Source organism: Rhinoderma darwinii, chromosome 8 (assembly GCF_050947455.1).
Source record: "Rhinoderma darwinii isolate aRhiDar2 chromosome 8, aRhiDar2.hap1, whole genome shotgun sequence".
Taxonomy (NCBI): domain Eukaryota; kingdom Metazoa; phylum Chordata; class Amphibia; order Anura; family Rhinodermatidae; genus Rhinoderma; species Rhinoderma darwinii.
In genome coordinates, this window is record NC_134694.1 from 4,881,721 (window position 1) to 4,902,116 (window position 20,396).

At 39.5% G+C, this 20,396-nt stretch overlaps 1 protein-coding gene across 11 annotated transcripts in view; it reads right to left on the reverse strand.

Moving 5' to 3' along the window:
- Positions 1-20,396, reverse strand: part of RALGDS (ral guanine nucleotide dissociation stimulator) — a 147,357-nt gene that overhangs the window by 45,161 nt on the left and 81,800 nt on the right. The window contains exon 1 of one of the 11 annotated variants that reach the window (XM_075834718.1): positions 8,027-8,131. The exons of 9 other annotated variants lie outside the window; for them this stretch is intronic. In XM_075834718.1, the coding sequence (XP_075690833.1) occupies positions 8,027-8,110 (84 nt within the window). In that variant the 5' untranslated portion in view covers positions 8,111-8,131. Of the gene's footprint in view, positions 1-6,424; positions 6,509-8,026; positions 8,132-20,396 lie in introns of those variants that run through there. One more of the 11 variants, XM_075834725.1, reaches the window with a different exon arrangement.

A 20,396-nucleotide genomic window follows, 5' to 3' on the forward strand; every position in this document is an offset into this window, starting at 1 on the left:
CTTCCAGGAAACCGCTACACACTCACATTACTCCTCCCTGACAGGTGCCAATGAATCATCTGCTCATTATGAGGGGCGACTGCCAGAGGTAAAGAGAAGAGGGGTGCAGATTGTAGTTATTATTGGCCCCCATGTCCGTAGGGGCCACACGCTCTTCACTACAACATAAGGGAGTAGCATTGGCAAATATATTGGATAGCGGGATCCCATTGCAATATCAGAACGAGGGCGCCCTACTGTCATCCCTTCCCCTACTAAACAGCTGCAGATTTGGGGGGCAGACCCCATGTGTCTCAGAAAACTCCCCCGCTTTTACAAGCACTCAATTGTGGGAAGTAGCCATGCCCAAAGATCGCCAAACAGAGCGAACGGATTTTACTTAGTGGCTCTGCTTTGCCTAATAGAGGGAGAGCCTTGCCGTGGGATCCCCCCATTGACTACCATATGTAGGAGTCCCACGTAGCTATAGGAGGTCCAAAGGCCCCATCACCACAGAAGAACCAGGTGCTTTACGTTTCGTTACGCATCTGACCCCTTTAAGTTTCGCTCTGCTGTCCCCAAGTCACTGAGGGAATTTCTCAAGCAGCAGAATTCACTTTCTTACCCAATTCTGGATTTTTACAAGAGTCTATTCTAGGAATCGGTGCTAGAAAGCGGTCAATGTTTGACAATCACTACAAAGAAGTGTCCATATAGCGCAGGCACTTATATTATATGTACGCAGTGAAGAGGGAAAATATTCAGCCCTGACTTCTAGACGGCTCCGGTCACCTACCAATATAAACGAGTACCGCCAGAATAGTAAATACAGGCGATGACAAAAGTTACGTCTCAGTCATATCCAGGGGCGTAGCTATAAGGGGTGCGGTCAACACAGGCCCTGGTGCCTTAGAAGATTCCCAGAGACCCTTCTACTACGTAAAGACCCCAGTAATATAAATGGCACATGGTAGGGGAGGAGGGTGGACTGTTACAGGTGGATAACGTGATGTGAACATAGCCTTACATTTTTAACCGGTTAGAAAGCAGTGCATTGTGGGATCTGAAATGACAGCTCTCCTGTTAGTGCTTAGCTACTGGGTCACATGTCTGACAGCAGGGTGGAGCTGATGTCTGTTTCCAAGGACAACCAGAAGAATTTTGAAAATAGCCACAAATATATGGAGGAAAACACATGGATGTAGTTTAAAAATCCATGACAACCAATCAACCGAACATTGTTACTTTTATTTTAAATATCGTAAGTGCACAAGAAAGCAGTGATCTGATTCACCCCGAACACCCGCAGATAAAACCAGACACGTTAAGGGCTGCCCCAGGATTTTTTAGGGGGTATTTTGCAACAACATTTTGTGGTTTATTTCATCTCAAAATAAGGAAACATCTGTAATATTTGTTCCAAGTGATGAAAGAAAAAACACATTATATGCTCCGCAATGAAGCAGAAATAATGATGAGTTTTTCCCCAAATGTTCTGGTTATGAAAATAAAACTGTATCCAGTGTAACAATAGATACGTCCTCCATTCTCCTACCCCCTAAGCTATAACATATATAATTATATACAGAAGATACCCAGGTTATACCAGCATGCTCCATATCCCTATATACAAGAAGATGTATAACTTATACCAGCTGTACATATATAATTATATACAGGAGATACCCAGGTTACACCAGCATGCTCCATATCACTATATACAAGATGATGTATAACTTATACCAGCTGTACATATATAATTATATACAGGAGATACCCAGGTTATACCAGCATGCTCCATATCACTATATACAAGAAGATGTATAACTTATACCAGCTGTACATATATAATTATATACAGGAGATACCCAGGTTATACCAGCATGCTCCATATCACTATATACAAGAAGATGTATAACTTATACCAGCTGTACATATATAATTATATACAGGAGATACCCAGGTTATACCAGCATGCTCCATATCACTATATACAAGATGATGTATAACTTATACCAGCTGTACATATATAATTATATACAGTAGATACCCAGGTTATACCAGCATGCTCCATATCACTGTATACAAGAAGATGTATAACTTATACCAGCTGTACATATATAATTATATACAGAAGATACCCAGGTTATACCAGCATGCTCATATCACTATATACAAGAAGATGTATAACTTATACCAGCTGTACATATATAATTATATACAGAATATACCCAGGTTACACCAGCATGCTCCATATCACTATATACAAGATGATGTATAACTTATACCAGCTGTACATATATAATTATATACAGGAGATACCCAGGTTATACCAGCATGCTCCATATCACTATATACAAGAAGATGTATAACTTATACCAGCTGTACATATATAATTATATACAGGAGATACCCAGGTTATACCAGCATGCTCCATATCACTATATACAAGAAGATGTATAACTTATACCAGCTGTACATATATAATTATATACAGGAGATACCCAGGTTATACCAGCATGCTCCATATCACTATATACAAGAAGATGTATAACTTATACCAGCTGTACATATATAATTATATACAGAAGATACCCAGGTTATACCAGCATGCTCCATATCACTATATACAAGAAGATGTATAACTTATACCAGCTGTACATATATAATTATATACAGTAGATACCCAGGTTATACCAGCATGCTCCATATCACTGTATACAAGAAGATGTATAACTTATACCAGCTGTACATATATAATTATATACAGAAGATACCCAGGTTATACCAGCATGCTCATATCACTATATACAAGAAGATGTATAACTTATACCAGCTGTACATATATAATTATATACAGAATATACCCAGGTTACACCAGCATGCTCCATATCACTATATACAAGATGATGTATAACTTATACCAGCTGTACATATATAATTATATACAGGAGATACCCAGGTTATACCAGCATGCTCCATATCACTATATACAAGAAGATGTATAACTTATACCAGCTGTACATATATAATTATATACAGGAGATACCCAGGTTATACCAGCATGCTCCATATCACTATATACAAGAAGATGTATAACTTATACCAGCTGTACATATATAATTATATACAGGAGATACCCAGGTTATACCAGCATGCTCCATATCACTATATACAAGAAGATGTATAACTTATACCAGCTGTACATATATAATTATATACAGAAGATACCCAGGTTATACCAGCATGCTCCATATCACTATATACAAGAAGATGTATAACTTATACCAGCTGTACATATATAATTATATACAGAAGATGCCCAGGTTATACCAGCATGCTCCATATCACTATATACAAGAAGATGTATAACTTATACCAGCTGTACATATATAATTATATACAGAAGATACCCAGGTTATACCAGCATGCTCCATATCACTATATACAAGATGTATAACTTATACCAGCTATACATATATAATTATATACAGAAGATACCCGGGTTATACCAGCATGCTCCATATCACTCTATACAAGAAGATGTATAACTTATACCAGCTGTACATATATAATTATATACAGAAGATACCCAGGTTATACCAGCATGCTCCATATCACTATATACAAGAAGATGTATAACTTATACCAGCTGCACATATATAATTATATACAGAAGATACCCAGGTTATACCAGCATGCCCCATATCACTATATACAAGAAGATGTATAACTTATACCAGCTGTACATATATAATTATATACAGGAGATACCCAGGTTATACCAGCATGCTCCGTATCCCTATATACAAGAAGATGTATAACTTATACCAGCTGTACATATATAATTATATACAGAAGATACCCAGGTTATACCAGCATGCCCCATATCACTATATACAAGAAGATGTATAACTTCTACCAGCTGTACATATATAATTATATACAGAAGATACCCAGGTTATACCAGCATGCTCCATATCACTATATACAAGAAGATGTATAACTTATACCAACCATACATATATAATTATATACAGAAGATATCCAGGTTATACCAGCATGCTCCATATCACTATATACAAGAAGATGTATAACTTATACCAGCTGTACATATAGAATTATATACAGAAGATACCCAGGTTATACCAGCATGCTCCATATCACTATATACAAGAAGATGTATAACTTATACCAGCTGTACATATATAATTATATACAGAAGAGACCCAGGTTATACCAGCATGCTCCATATCACTATATACAAGAAGATGTATAACTTATACCAGCTGTACATATATAATTATATACAGAAGATACCTGGGATATACCAGTATGCTCCATATCACTATATACAAGAAGATGTATAACTTATACCAGCTGTACATATATAATTATATACAGAAGATACCCAGGTTATACCAGCATGCTCCATATCACTATATACAAGGAGATGTATAACTTATACCAGCTGTACATATATAATTATATACAGAAGATACCCAGGTTATACCAGCATGCTCCATATCACTATATACAAGAAGATGTATAACCAATACCAGCTGTACATACATAATTATATACAGAAGATACCCGGGTTATACCAGCATGCTCCATATCACTATATACAAGAAGATGTATAACTTATACCAGCTGTACATATATAATTATATATAGAAGATACCCAGGTTATACCAGCATGCTCCATATCACTATATACAAGAAGATGTATAACTAATACCAGCTGTACATACATAATTATATACAGAAGATACCCAGGTTATACCAGCATGCTCCATATCACTATATACAAGATGTATAACTAATACCAGCTGTACATACATAATTATATACAGAAGATACCCAGGTTATACCAGCATGCTCCATATCACTATATACAAGAAGATGTATAACTTATACCAGCTGTACATATATAATTATATACAGAAGATACCCAGGTTATACCAGCATGCTCCATATCACTATATACAGGAATATGTATAACTTATACCAGCTGTACATGTATAATTATATACAGAAGATACCCAGGTTATACCAGCATGCTCCATATCACTATATACAGAAGATGTATAACTTATACCAGCTGTACATATATAATTATATACAGGAGATACCCAGGTTATACCAGCATGCTCCATATCACTATATACAAGAAGATGTATAACTTATACCAGCTATACATATATAATTATATACAGAAGATACCCAGGTTATACCAGCATGCTCCATATCACTATATACAAGAAGATGTATAACTTATACCAGCTGTACATATACAATTATATACAGAAGATACCCAGGTTATACCAGCATGCTCCATATCACTATATACAAGAAGATGTATAACTTATACCAGCTGTACCTATATAATTATATACAGAATATACCCAGGTTATACCAGCATGCTTCATATCACTATATACAGGAAGATGTATGACTTATACCAGCTGTACATATATAATTATATACAGGAGATACCCAGGTGATACCAGCATGGTACATATCACTATATACAAGAAGATGTATAACTTATACCAGCTGTACATATATAATTATATACAGAAGATACCCAGGTTATACCAGCATGCTCCATATCACTATATACAGGAAGATGTATAACTTATACCAGCTGTACATGTATAATTATATACAGAAGATACCCGGGTTATACCAGCATGCTCCATATCACTATATACAGGAAGATGTATAACTTATACCAGCTGTACATATATAATTATATACAGAAGATGCCCAGGTTATACCAGCATGCTCCATATCACTATATACAGGAAGATGTATAACTTATACCAGCTGTACATATATAATTATATACAGAAGATACCCAGGTTATACCAGCATGCTCCATGTCACTATATACAAGAAGATGTATAACTTATACCAGCTGTACATATATAATTATATACAGGAGATACCCAGGTTATACCAGCATGCTCCATATCACTATATACAAGAAGATGTATAACTTATACCAGCTATACATATATAATTATACACAGAAGATACCCAGGTTATACCAGCATGCTCCATATCACTATATACAAGAAGATGTATAACTTATACCAGCTGTACATATATAATTATATACAGAAGATACCCAGCTTATACCAGCATGCTCCATATCACTATATACAGGAAGATGTATAATTTATACCAGCTGTACATATATAATTATATACAGGAGATACCCAGGTTATACCAGCATGCTCCATATCACTATATACAGGAAGATGTATAACTTATACCAGCTGTACATATATAATTATATACAGAAGATACCCAGCTTATACCAGCATGCTCCATATCACTATATACAAGAAGATGTTCTGTCTAATACAGTGATGCCTACAGGTGCCATGATATTACTGCACTCAATTAAAAAAATCAGTGTAGAGGACAGACTTACAGCCACGGACTGGTTCATCCTTATCGTCAATGTTTTCTGTGATAACAGGGGTATAAACACAAAGAGGCGCAACTCAGCAGGACACCAGTTTAGCGAAAGGACAGACCTTACGTGACATATTGTAGCCTTGGGTGTGAAAGTAGAACGGCAAGTGTTTCCTTGAATGTTGCAAAGTGAACCTGATGTTATTATACAATTATACATTCCGAAAAAAGAAAACTTGTTATTCCTGAAAATACTAAATACTGGCCGATTGTGGTACAAAATCCCAGCGGGTTTGCCAGGAAGGAGATTCTTGATATAAATATCACCTGCTCATCGGCACTGGTCTGGGGTACACGTAAATAGATGAAGTATTAAATCGGTAATATGGAAACTGATCGGGGCGGTACGCAAAGGAAAACAATACAGGGGCTCCCCACATGCTGTGGACCTTATATTTTTATAAATAGCACAATACATTCATTCTTTTTTTTATTGAAAAGCCCAGAAGGCCGAGCAATGGTCAGGAACCAGTGGGCCCCCAGACGTCTGTCTAAGCTGCCACCCAAGCATCCCGCAGGGCTTAAAGGGGCTTTCCCAGGATTAGAAAAACATGGCTAATTATTCCAAAAACAGCACCACACCTGTCCACAGGTCATGTGTGGTATCGCAGCTCAGCTCCATTGAAGTGAATGAGACGGAGCTGTAATACCACACACAACCTGTTGACAGGTGTGGCGCTATTTTTGGAAGGAAGAAGTCATGTTTTTCTAATCCTGGACAACCCCTTTAAGTCTGAGTGACTTCCCCAGAAGGCAGAACTAGAGTGCTGCTGGCCCCTCCCCCACTAGTCAGCAGGGACACCCATGAGGGAACCACATCCCAAAAAATCCTTGTGATGAAGGCCAATGTTAAAAAGTGCACACATAGAGAAGAAAAAGTTGCCGTGTTAACAAGTCACTGACTAACCTGCGCCACTTCTCATAGATCTACATTGATCGAGAGGACTGTTAAAAGCATTTATTCAGATCCTCTCCTGCAGTGGCCCCCATGACAACACTTCCTGCCCTGTACTCTGGCAGTTTAGCGTGGTTATCTGAACCAGTTCCCACTTACTAGCTACACGTGTTGTAGTTGAAATGCTCAGGTGCAAGGACATCCAGAACACGGGACAGGAAGTACTGTCATGGGGGCACTGTAGTAGAAACACAGACTTCAAATTGATAACTAAATAGAAGTAGGAAAATACTTTTTAATCCTTTTTTGAGGTCCCGAGCATTAATCAGATTGCAGTTCTGGCCAACTCAAAAATCTCTTAGCTCGGAGGGGCAGCCAATATTGGAGACCCCACATGGAAAAGATATATCTTTAGTCCTCTGACCTCTAACCAAGCACATTTTTGGGGTTTTTAGTTGTTGTGTATGCACTGACGGACATGCCGGAGCCTACAATACTGCAGATCTACCTTAACAAAGCCCCACATTGAAGGTCCGAGGCTCCCGAGCAATCTCGGCTCCAGCAGGTAGGATATTTTTCCTGAGGAGCAGATCCCATACCATAGGCCCAGTCCCAACCCCACAGACAGGACAGAGAAGAGACACATATACACACAGGCCTTGCCTTCATGAGAAGCTGATGTTCACCAGCGGGACCCCCAGGCTTTCTCTCCCTTCTGCAATGTACCAGCAGCAGCAAAAAGATCATCCCCAAAACCCCCCCCCCAGATCCTCCACAGCTGCCTGTCAGTGACTGAGGCCAGGAGCTCACCCTTGGCAGCCAGAGGTCTCCTCTCCGCAACACCCACGCAATAACAAGGAAAACCAGAGAAAGTTAACCCCCTCTTCTTGTCTGCAGCATTCCTGTAACACATCGGCTGCTGGAAAGTTTTTCGAGAACCCCAAGGTCCGTCCTAAAATAGAGGGCTCATATGGATCTGGTGACATTGCGGGCGATAACCCTGGATGAAGGCAGAGAATGGCTTTACTTCTAGGATCAGGTAACTTATTGCAAGTTCCTGTAGGACGGTGGCACAAGGTTCATCGAGAAGACATCTGCCAAGGGCGTTCATACCCCAGAAGTTTCTCTTGGGTTTGTGAAGAAGGGCATGAACTGGTCCAACCCTACTTCTTCATGGGTGGGTGAGGGGAACGGGCTGTCCTTCTCTTCTACAACGGACGGAATAAGGGGGCAAAAATGAGCCAAGCCCTCGTGCACCAATATTGGGGGTAGGTAGAAGGACTATCCTTTACGCCGAGCAGCGAATAAGCCGCTGCTCTCCTCTTATATCCCGCTGGAACAAAGGAACGGCACGTCGAAATCCAACATACCCGATGCTTCTATCCGCCGACGTTGGGGGAAATGCCGTAGACCCACATACATGTTAGGCCTCATTCACATCTGCATTGAAGGCCCAGTTAGGGGTCTCAATCACAAACCTTGCTGAAAATACCGAAAAATAATAATATTTGCGATGTGGTTTCCAGCAAAACCACGGACACTTAGACAGAACCTATTAAAGTAAATGGATTCCCGTTGGCCACCGGTCGTGTAACGGAATCGGCACTTCTGGTAGTTTCTATGTTCGGCTCCTCTGACTGAGCAGAAAAGCTGATAGTTGGGGTGAACCCAGCCTTAGATCGCCGCCCAGTGCCCGTGAAATCGTCAGGTTAATCAGCTTTCATCTAATGTTATTGGGCACCTCAAGTTCCCTAGTGGGGTAGACGAAACATTACATGGTGCCCATTCATTAGATGCCCCTGTTATCACCGCAACATGGGGTAGGGGGGGGGGGTCTGTATATGAGCCATTAAAGCTGGTCAATAAATCTGATCCCGACTTGACTATCTCACTGGTTTGCTGCAGAATATCCGGTGTGATTTTTTGGATCCAAGCAGGAAAATCTTTGAACTGAACCACGCTATGGGATATTCTTTTGTAGCAGAACTATGCAATGAGCAGTGCCTATTCCAGGACACCACTGGGACCCTGGAGGTCTAAAGACGGACGTGCAGGTTTCTACCTTGGAGATAATGACCTGTCCAGCGCACAATACACACCTGTAACTTGCTGGGTTTACCTGAGCTCTACGGCACCACCTAGTGGACAGAATCTGCATATATCAGAGTATCACCGGTCTCACGTTCTTGTGTTTCTGACTTTACCATTCATGTATCGGAGATTGAACGAAATAAAGCTGGTCAATTTGACCCCAACCCTACCGGCAATACGGTGATGTGGGTTGTTAAAGGAACATACACAAGATATCTGCAATGAGCACAGTGGAAAGCTCTCCCCAGAGTAAAAAGGAAACCTGTGCTGAAGCATGCTGGGAGGGAGATTCAGAAGGGATTTAGCATGACCTATTTTTATAATGTGTTTTTACTGTGTAACTTACAAAGGATTCCTGCACCAGTTTTGTTTATATAAATACAGACTTGAGTTCCCCTTTAAATTGACCGGTTTAGTGTATATTTACTCTTTTAATGGGGCTGGAAACTTAGCCATGACAAAAGAAGTCTCTACATAATATAAATCTTGTTTTTATTACACACGGTTTCCCGTTTTCTAAATGCAGCCTGCAGTGTAAAGAATGGAGGTTTTTAATTATCACGTCTACAAGTAAATACACATTCTCCCCTTTCGTCTGTACTTTAAAAAGTAATGTATACATTGACTGTGATTCGTGTGCAGTAAAAAACAATTGCAGTAAAGATATATAAAAATAACCCAGGATGCCACCATAGCAACCAGAATGAAAACCTCCATTCTTTACACTGCAGGCTAAAAAAAAAATAAAAAAAATAGAAAGGTTCACAATATGATATTTTAGCACAATGGAAATAGGAAAGTGTGAGCTCCGTCTACTGAAAACGAAGGGGACAACAATGGGTTGGAATTTCCTCTACTAAGAATCTGCCTGAGGGTGAGAAACCAACGCTGGATTGTGCTTCTAGGGACATTCCAACTTTGTCGCAGAAGCAGAGCGCGTCACAATGTGTCGTTTATCACGCCCTCCTAAAATAGGACCGAAATGTGAGGTCCCTTTATACATCCCATCGAAGAACACTGCAGTCCGCACTGATAACAGGGAGCAATAGACTGTATTCACCCGTCAATCAGCCTCTTCCCAGCCTAGAATGGCTGATAACAGGGAGCAATAGATTGAGTGTAGAACAGGTGAATACAAAGGCTCAGCATTGGCCGACACACTGATTTCTGAGGCGGATGTGCCAGTAAATCCGTAAGCGTATTGGCCGCGTCGTAATTAAACGGAGCCAAAACTTTTCCGTGCGGAATCAGCAAAAGAATGAGCATGCCCTCGTTTTTCTGCAGCATGTGAATGGGGTTACAAAAACCTATTCACTTGCATTGGAGGCAAATTGTTTGATGTGGATTTCGGCGCGTCCGGCCCGTGTAAGGTTTTATTTTCCAGTGCCCAGTATTCCAGGTGACCACTGCGGGGGTCCTAATGACCAGCGACATGGATAGGGGCTGTTCACCTTGACCGGACGCCCATGTGACATAACGGAAGAGCGTATACGTGTTTTTTGACAATGGATTCTGCCCTGAGTGGCACCTGCTCTGGTTTGGTACAGACTTTATATTGTCGCAGTTTTGCAAGAGTCCTAAATGACAAAGTGACGGGGACTTCTCTGCCGCTCAGAGCTGAGGACGCGATTGTTCACCAGGACGGCGGGTACAGGAGCTGTCATTGTGCTGGAATGTTTGTTGCGGATTCTGGCTTTTTCTGGAAAGGCGGGGGATGGAGGGGGTACAGGACGGAACAATAGAGCCCTGTTATGTGTTGGCCACGGGCTGGCACATGAGGAGTACAGTCACAGACCCATGCTGATTCCTATTTATCCTCCCTGCTGCCAAAAACAATCCAAAAAGAGAGAGGGAAAAACCCTAAATCTCAGGACAAGCGTGCCCTCATCATGTAGATCTGTATTGGGCCGCATGCACACCACCGTATTGTCTTGTCCGTGTGATAGATGTCATTTTGCGGATAGCACCGGGGCCCGTTCACTTCTATGGAGCCACGCACAAAACCCTGATGTTCACGGATCCGTGTGAGGGCCGTGAATCCGGGCTGCAAAAACTCCTTTTACGGTCAGGATTTGCAGTTGGACAAACTGGCGACATCAATTCTTTGTGATCGGTGGATACGGACGAAACACGGAAGCACGACGGAAGTTTTTTTGCGGACAAAAATGCCGCAATGGTCCGTGGATTTGCTGCCTGCAGTCGTGTGCATTAGGCCTATCGCTTGGGCTCGATCACTGAACAGTATATACATTGCACAAAAATGTCACAAAAGAACAATTATTATTATTGCCAGGAAGGGTTATAGGAGGGGCAAATGAGAAATTTCCCCCAAGACATTCACCAGCCCATCTCATTTATGTAACGTATAGCGCCATTATTTGGACACTGTATGGTGGTATTAATTGGGAATAGAATGTCATGACCATTAGAAAAAAAGCTTTACGATTGGTGTTGCGCCACAATTCTGGCCTAAGTTGCACCTTCCTTTTTTTGCAATTTATCAATGAAATGCACCAAAAATAACAGATTGTGACTTGGGGACATGGCAAAATGTTGGTAAAATTTGGGTGGTTTAAAAGGGAACCGGTCAGCAGTTTTGAGGCCTCAATGTTACTGACAGGATGATCTAGGGGAGGACAAGGGCATTTTAACCTTTTTTAAACTGCATGACTGAGAAACCGACGTTTCTTCTGCAATGATTGACGACTCTAGCGGCCAATCCGGAGGTCGCCAGAGCAGTCACTCGAAACGGAGGGGCGGGGCTGGCAGCACGGTGTAGGAGCACATCAAGTCCCGCCTCAGTGGCACTTGTGATTGGAGCTCTGGGGAAATGAAACATAATTTTCTCAGCCATGCAACTTGTAAGACAGAGAAAAAAGGGGTTTAAAATTCTAGGTGCCATATAACCTGCACTGATACACTGTAACAACCAATTCTATTGCACACAGGATTGTCTAGACTGGACACAATTGTAACAAACCCTCAGCTGTGAGAAGTATTATGTCAGGACGGGTTTTCTGTAGTACTAAAACTGGACAGGACCGTGTAAACAGACCCCGTACATGGTTCACACGGGATCGGTCTGACCTGCTCTTTGAGGGTTGATGACGTTATTTTCCCTGGTCATGAGTTTGATTATTATAATTGAATTGTACATTTAGATAAATAAGATTATGAGCATTATGTCACTGAGCACAGGGGATGAAAGGCATGACGGGAGCCGGTACTGCCCTCGCATGATGTAAAGCACCGCAGATAACTCGTTACAATAGTACCGCGACGGTCTAAATACCGAACGCCTCTACAACCAACCGTGGCGAGGAGCGTGGACTCAAATCTACACGCCGTCACAGAATAAATGCTCTGGAAACCGCCGCGTAAAACATGGGGGACGCAGACAGTAATGAGTCATATTGGAGAAGACGACCGTTGCCGTTGATCAGGCCGCGATCCCAGTGTCCGTATTTTGGTCCAGAACGCCTCCGAGTGGCTTCCTCAAGCATTCTGTATGACTGTATACTACGGCCGTGTTGGTCCCAGGAGTCCCATAGAAATGAATGGAGCGCTGGCCGAACACGCGCACCAGCGCTCAATTCTCATGGAGCACTTTGAGGGACTTTCTGTCCCACGTTCTCCTCATTGCTGAGGGTCCCAATGGTCGGACCCCCAGTGATCACACATGTATCCCCTATCCTGTGGATACATGCGTTTTATGAGAACACACGGATCATTTAATAGTTTGTACTCCATATTACCTGCACTGATACACTGTCACAAACTACCCTACTGCTCACAGAGGATTGTCTACACTGGACACAATTATAACAGACCCTCAGCTGTGAGAAAAACCAGTATTAGAAAAACATGGCGGCTTTTTTTCCACAAAATCATCACCAACCTGTCTGGTATTGCAGCTCAAACCTATTCACTTCAATGGCGCTGGGCTGCAATACCAGGCACAGCCCATGGACAGGTGTGGAGCTGTTTTTAAAAAAAAAAAAAACAGCCATGTTTTACGAATACCGGACAACCCCCAATAATTTACATGAAAAACAACTTATTCTATGCTTTCCTGTTGTACATCTTCTTTATTAGGCGTGATAATAAATTCTGCAGTTTGGATAGAGCGCAGTGAGAGGGGACAAATGACATCATCCCCCTAACGAAGACCCCCACCAAGGCTGGATCATGTAGTGATGTGTCCTGACAGGAATGATAATGAGCTCGGATCTGCTATCACTTTCACTGCTGGGAAGACGGAGCCCGACAGCAGATGTTTGTATGAAGACGTCCCATCTGCATGATACCGCCATAGACTATTTATATACAATGATCATCACCACAATCAATAAGACACATTCACGGACATCAAAACACGTGACAGTGAAGGATCCGAGAACCATGTCAGGACTCACTGCAACAAAAATGTCCGGACTAAGAAGAGCTGGCACTAATCATGGGGAAACTAATAGGATCAGGCAGGTGGAAGTCAAATGTGTCAGATTCATTATTGACAGAGGACATCAGATAGTACAAGCCAGTCCTCAAAGACTAAAGATTGTCAGCGCATACCAAGGACGTCAGCACCGAGAAACCTTACAGAGACACGGATCCTAACCAATGCTGTATTATAGTAGTTATATTCTTGTATATAGGAGCAGTATTAGGGTATGTTCACACGAGGGCGTCCGTAACGGCTGAAATTACGGGGATGTTTCCGCCTGAAAACATCCCCGTAATTTCAGCCGTAACGGCATGTGCAGGCACTTGAACGCCGCGTCCATTACGGACGTAATTGGCGCTGCTATTCATTGGAGTCAATGAATAACGGCTCTAATTACGGCCAAAGAATATACGCCTCGTGTGAACAGACAAACGTCTGCCCATTGCTTTCAATGGGCAGATGTTTGTCAACGCTATTGAGGCGCTATTTTTGGACGTAATTCGGGGCAAAAACGCCCTAATTACGTCCGTAATTAGTGCGTGTGAACATACCCTTATAGTACTTCTATTCTTGTATATAGGGGCAGTATTATAGTAGTTATATTCTTGTATATAGGGGGCAGTATTATAGTAGTTATATTCTTGTATATAGGGGGCAGTATTATAGTAGTTATATTCTTGTATATAGGGGCAGTATTATAGTAGTTATATTCTTGTATATAGGGGCAGTATTATAGTAGTTATATTCTTGTATATAGGGGCAGTATTATAGTAGTTATATTCTTGTATATAGGGGGCAGTATTATAGTAGTTATATTCTTGTATATAGGGGGCAGTGTTATAGTAGTTATATTCTTGTATATAGGGACAGTATTATAGTAGTTATATTCTTGTATATAGGGGCAGTATTATAGTAGTTATATTCTTGTATATAGGGGCAGTATTATAGTAGTTATATTCTTGTATATAGGGGGCAGTGTTATAGTAGTTATATTCTTGTATATAGGGGCAGTATTATATTAGTTATGTTCTTGTATATAGGGGCAGTATTATAGTAGTTATATTCTTGTATATAGGGGCAGTATTATAGTAGTTATATTCTTGTATATAGGAGCAGTATTATAGTAGTTATATTCTTGTATATAGGGGGCAGTATTATAGTAGTTATATTCTTGTATATAGGGGGCAGTGTTATAGTAGTTATATTCTTGTATATAGGGGCAGTATTATAGTAGTTATATTCTTGTATATAGGGGGCAGTATTATAGTAGTTATATTCTTGTATATAGGGGCAGTATTATAGTAGTTATATTCTTGTATATAGGGGGCAGTATTATAGTAGTTATATTCTTGTATATAGGGGGCAGTATTATAGTAGTTATATTCTTGTATATAGGGGGGCAGTATTATAGTAGTTATATTCTTGTATATAGGAGCAGTATTATAGTAGTTATATTCTTGTATATAGGGGCAGTATTATAGTAGTTGTTATATTCTTGTATATAGGGGGCAGTATTATAGTAGTTATATTCTTGTATATAGGGGGCAGTATTATAGTAGTTATATTCTTGTATATAGGGGGCAGTATTATAGTAGTTATATTCTTGTATATAGGAGCAGTATTATAGTAGTTATATTCTTGTATATAGGAGCAGTATTATAGTAGTTATATTCTTGTATATAGTGGCAGTATTATAGTAGTTATATTCTTGTATATAGGGGCAGTATTATAGTAGTTATATTCTTGTATATATGAGCAGTATTATAGTAGCTATATTCTTGTATATAGGAGCAGTGTTATAGTAGTTATATTCCTGTATATAGGGGCAGTATTATAGTAGTTATATTCTTATATAGGGGGCAGTATTATAGTAGTTATATTCTTGTATATAGGGGGCAGTATTATAGTAGTTATATTCTTGTATATAGGGGCAGTATTAGGGCGGGTTCACACATAGCGGAATTTCACTTAAATTCCGCTGCGGACACTCCGCAGCGTTAATCCGCAGCGGAGCCGTTTCTCCATTGACTTTCACTTTAATTTAGCAGTGTTCGTTTACACGATGCGTACAATTCCGCTGCGGAGCATAGGCTGCGGAGCGGAATTTGGTGTCCGCAGCATGCTCTGTCTGTTGCGGAGCAGTGGCGGACTGGTTGCGGACTCATGGCGGAATTTCTTCATTGACTTCAATGGAGAGTCAAAATTCCGCAATGAAGTCCGCAGATCTTATGTGTGCTGCGGAGCGTATTGTTTTTACTACCATGACATTTCTTCATTCTGGCTGGACCTATGTATTTCTAGGTCTACAGCCAGACTGAGGAAGTCAATGGGGCTCCCGTAATGACGGGAGCGTTGCTAGGAGACGTCTGTAAATAGTCACTGTCCAGGGTGCTGAAAGAGTTACGCGATCGGCAGTAACTGTTTCTGCACCCGGGACAGTGACTACCGATCTCAATATACATGTATCTGTAAAAAAACATATAAGTTCATACTTACCGAGAACTCCCTGCGTCTGTCTCCAGTCCGGCCTCCCAGGATGACGTTTCAGTGTAAGTGACGGCTGCAGCCAATCACAGGCTGCAGCGGTCACATGGACTGGAGCGTCATCCAGGGAGGTCGGGCCGGATGCCGAAAGAGGGACGCGTCACCAAGACAACGGGCGGTAAGTATGAATTTCTTTGACTTTCACTAGGGAAAGTGCTGTCCCTTCTCTCTATCCTGCACTGAATAGGGAGAAGAGAAGCACTTTTCCTGCAGTCCGCAGCGGCCAGTCCGCATCAATTTTCTGCACATTTTGTGCAGATCCGCTGCAGAATCTGCAACGCAGATTCTGTGCGGCATTGATGCGGACAGTTGCGGAGGAATTCCGCCATGTGTGGTCATGCCCTTATAGTAGTTATATTCTTGTATATAGGGGCAGTATTATAGTAGTTATATTCTTGTATATAGGGGGCAGTATTATAGTAGTTATATTCTTGTATATAGGGGCAGTATTATAGTAGTTATATTCTTGTATATAGGGGGCAGTATTATAGTAGTTATATTCTTGTATATAGGGGGCAGTATTATAGTAGCTATATTCTTGTATATAGGAGCAGTGTTATAGTAGTTATATTCCTGTATATAGGGGCAGTATTATAGTAGTTATATTCTTATATAGGGGGCAGTATTATAGTAGTTATATTCTTGTATATAGGGGGCAGTATTATAGTAGTTATATTCTTGTATATAGGGGCAGTATTATAGTAGTTATATTCTTGTATATAGGGGCAGTATTATAGTAGTTATATTCTTGTATATAGGGGCAGTATTATAGTAGTTATATTCTTGTATATAGGGGCAGTATTATAGTAGTTATATTCTTGTATATAGGGGCAGTATTATAGTAGTTATATTCTTGTATATAGGGGCAGTATTATAGTAGTTATATTCTTGTATATAGGGGGCAGTATTATAGTAGTTATATTCTTGTATATAGGGGGCAGTATTATAGTAGTTATATTCTTGTATATAGGGTGCAGTATTATAGTAGTTATATTCTTGTATATAGGGGCAGTATTATAGTAGTTATATTCTTGTATATAGGGGCAGTATTATAGTAGTTATATTCTTGTATATAGGGGCAGTATTATAGTAGTTATATTCTTGTATATAGGGGCAGTATTATAGTAGTTATATTCTTGTATATAGGAGCAGTATTATAGTAGTTATATTCTTGTATATAGGGGCAGTATTATAGTAGTTATATTCTTGTATATAGGGGCAGTATTATAGTAGTTATATTCTTGTATATAGGGGGCAGTATTATAGTGATTATATTCTTGTATATAGGGGCAGTATTATAGTAGTTATATTCTTGTATATAGGGGCAGTATTATAGTAGTTATATTCTTGTATATAGGAGCAGTATTATAGTAGTTATATTCTTGTATATAGGAGCAGTATTATAGTAGTTATATTCTTGTATATAGGGGGCAGTATTATAGTAGTTATATTCTTGTATATAGGGGGCAGTATTATAGTAGTTATATTCTTGTATATATGAGCAGTATTATAGTAGTTATATTCTTGTACATAGGAGCAGTATTATAGTAGTTATATTCCTGTATATAGGGGGCAGTATTATAGTAGTTATATTCTTGTATATAGGGGCAGTATTATAGTAGTTATATTCTTGTATATAGGGGCAGTATTATAGTAGTTATATTCTTGTATATAGGGGGCAGTATTATAGTGATTATATTCTTGTATATAGGGGCAGTATTATAGTAGTTATATTCTTGTATATAGGGGCAGTATTATAGTAGTTATATTCTTGTATATAGGAGCAGTATTATAGTAGTTATATTCTTGTATATAGGAGCAGTATTATAGTAGTTATATTCTTGTATATAGGGGGCAGTATTATAGTAGTTATATTCTTGTATATAGGGGGCAGTATTATAGTAGTTATATTCTTGTATATATGAGCAGTATTATAGTAGTTATATTCTTGTACATAGGAGCAGTATTATAGTAGTTATATTCCTGTATATAGGGGGCAGTATTATAGTAGTTATATTCTTGTATATAGGGGGCAGTATTATAGTAGTTATATTCTTGTATATAGGAGCAGTATTATAGTAGTTATATTCTTGTATATAGGGGCAGTATTATAGTAGTTATATTCTTGTATATAGGGGGCAGTATTTAAGTAGTTATATTCTTGTATATAGGGGCAGTATTATAGTAGTTATATTCTTGTATATAGGGGCGGTATTATAGTAGTTATATTCTTGTATATAGGGGCTATATTATAGTAGTTATATTCTTGTATATAGGGGACAGTATTATAGTAGTTATATTCTTGTATATAGGAGCAGTATTATAGTAGTTATATTCTTGTATATAGGGAGCAGTATTATAGTAGTTATATTCTTGTATATAGGGGCAGTATTATAGTAGTTATATTCTTGTATATAGGGGCAGTATTATAGTAGTTATATTCTTGTATATAGGGAGCAGTATTATAGTAGTTATATTCTTGTATATAGGGGCGGTATTATAGTAGTTATATTCTTGTATATAGGGAGCAGTATTATAGTAGTTATATTCTTGTATATAGGAGCAGTAGTATAGTAGTTATATTCTTGTATATAGGTGGCAGTATTATAGTAGTTATATTGTATATAGGTGGCAGTATTATAGTAGTTATATTCTTGTATATAGGAGCAGTATTATAGCAGTCATTCTTGTATATAGGAGCAGTATTATAGTAGTTATATTCTTGTATATAGGAGCAGTATTATAGTAGTTATATACTTGTATATAGGAGCAGTATTATAGTAGTTATATTCTTGTATATAGGGGCAGTATTATAGTAGTTATATTCTTGTATATAGGAGCAGTATTATAGTAGTTATATTCTTGTATATAGGGGCAGTATTATAGTAGTTATATTCTTGTATATAGGGGGCAGTATTATAGTAGTTATATTCTTGTATATAGGGGCAGTATTATAGTAGTTATATTCTTGTATATAGGGGCAGTATTATAGTAGTTATATTCTTGTATATAGGGGGCAGTATTATAGTAGTTATATTCTTGTATATAGGAGCAGTATTATAGTAGTTATATTCTTGTATATAGGGGCAGTATTATAATAGTTCTATTCTTGTATATAGGGGGCAGTATTATAGTAGTTCTATTCTTGTATATAGGGGCAGTATTATAGTAGTTATATTCTTGTATATAGGAGCAGTATTATAGTCGTTCCATTCTTGTATATAGGGGCAGTATTATAGTAGTTATATTCTTGTATATAGGGGGCAGTATTATAGTAGTGTTACAACCCATTTTGTAAATCAGCAATGTAAGAATAGGGAGAATATTTCACCCCCCTGGTAAGTGATTTCCATATAATACAAGAATGTTTTTTGCACCAATTCTCTTATTAACAATGACTGGAATTGTCCACTCCAGCCAAAACGACACTAGAAGGCGTGAGGGGGCGGAGCATGACAGATGATTCAATGTATTGTTCTGTGAATCCCTGTGTCATGCTCCTCCCCCTGCACTAGGCATAATGCAGTGTATATGTTGCCTGGAGCGATCCGCTACACATTTACCATTCTCAAGGTTTAGAAGATGAGAGCCCAGGCCTAAAGCCTCCTCATAGAGCCCTCTAGACAGCGGCTGCCTGCACTAGGTCTATATGACGGTGTAACAGCTACAAGAACTCTCAGTGACACTTGTGACATGATTTCAGGAACATCCAATAAAGAATTCCAGACTAGTTGAATAACATGCATAATAGATATCTGCCCTACATATCTGACCCTTCCCAGCTGCCGGTAACAAGAACCAGTCTGCAGGAACAGGACAGCGTCCTGATGCTGGAATAATATCCAGTGACATCCAGACAGCACGATTTCCGGTCGTCCTTCCTGTAGAACGCGCTGAGGGATGACATTACTCCCGGCAGGGTCGGGACAGTTAGGTGCGCTGCCGGCGCGGTTA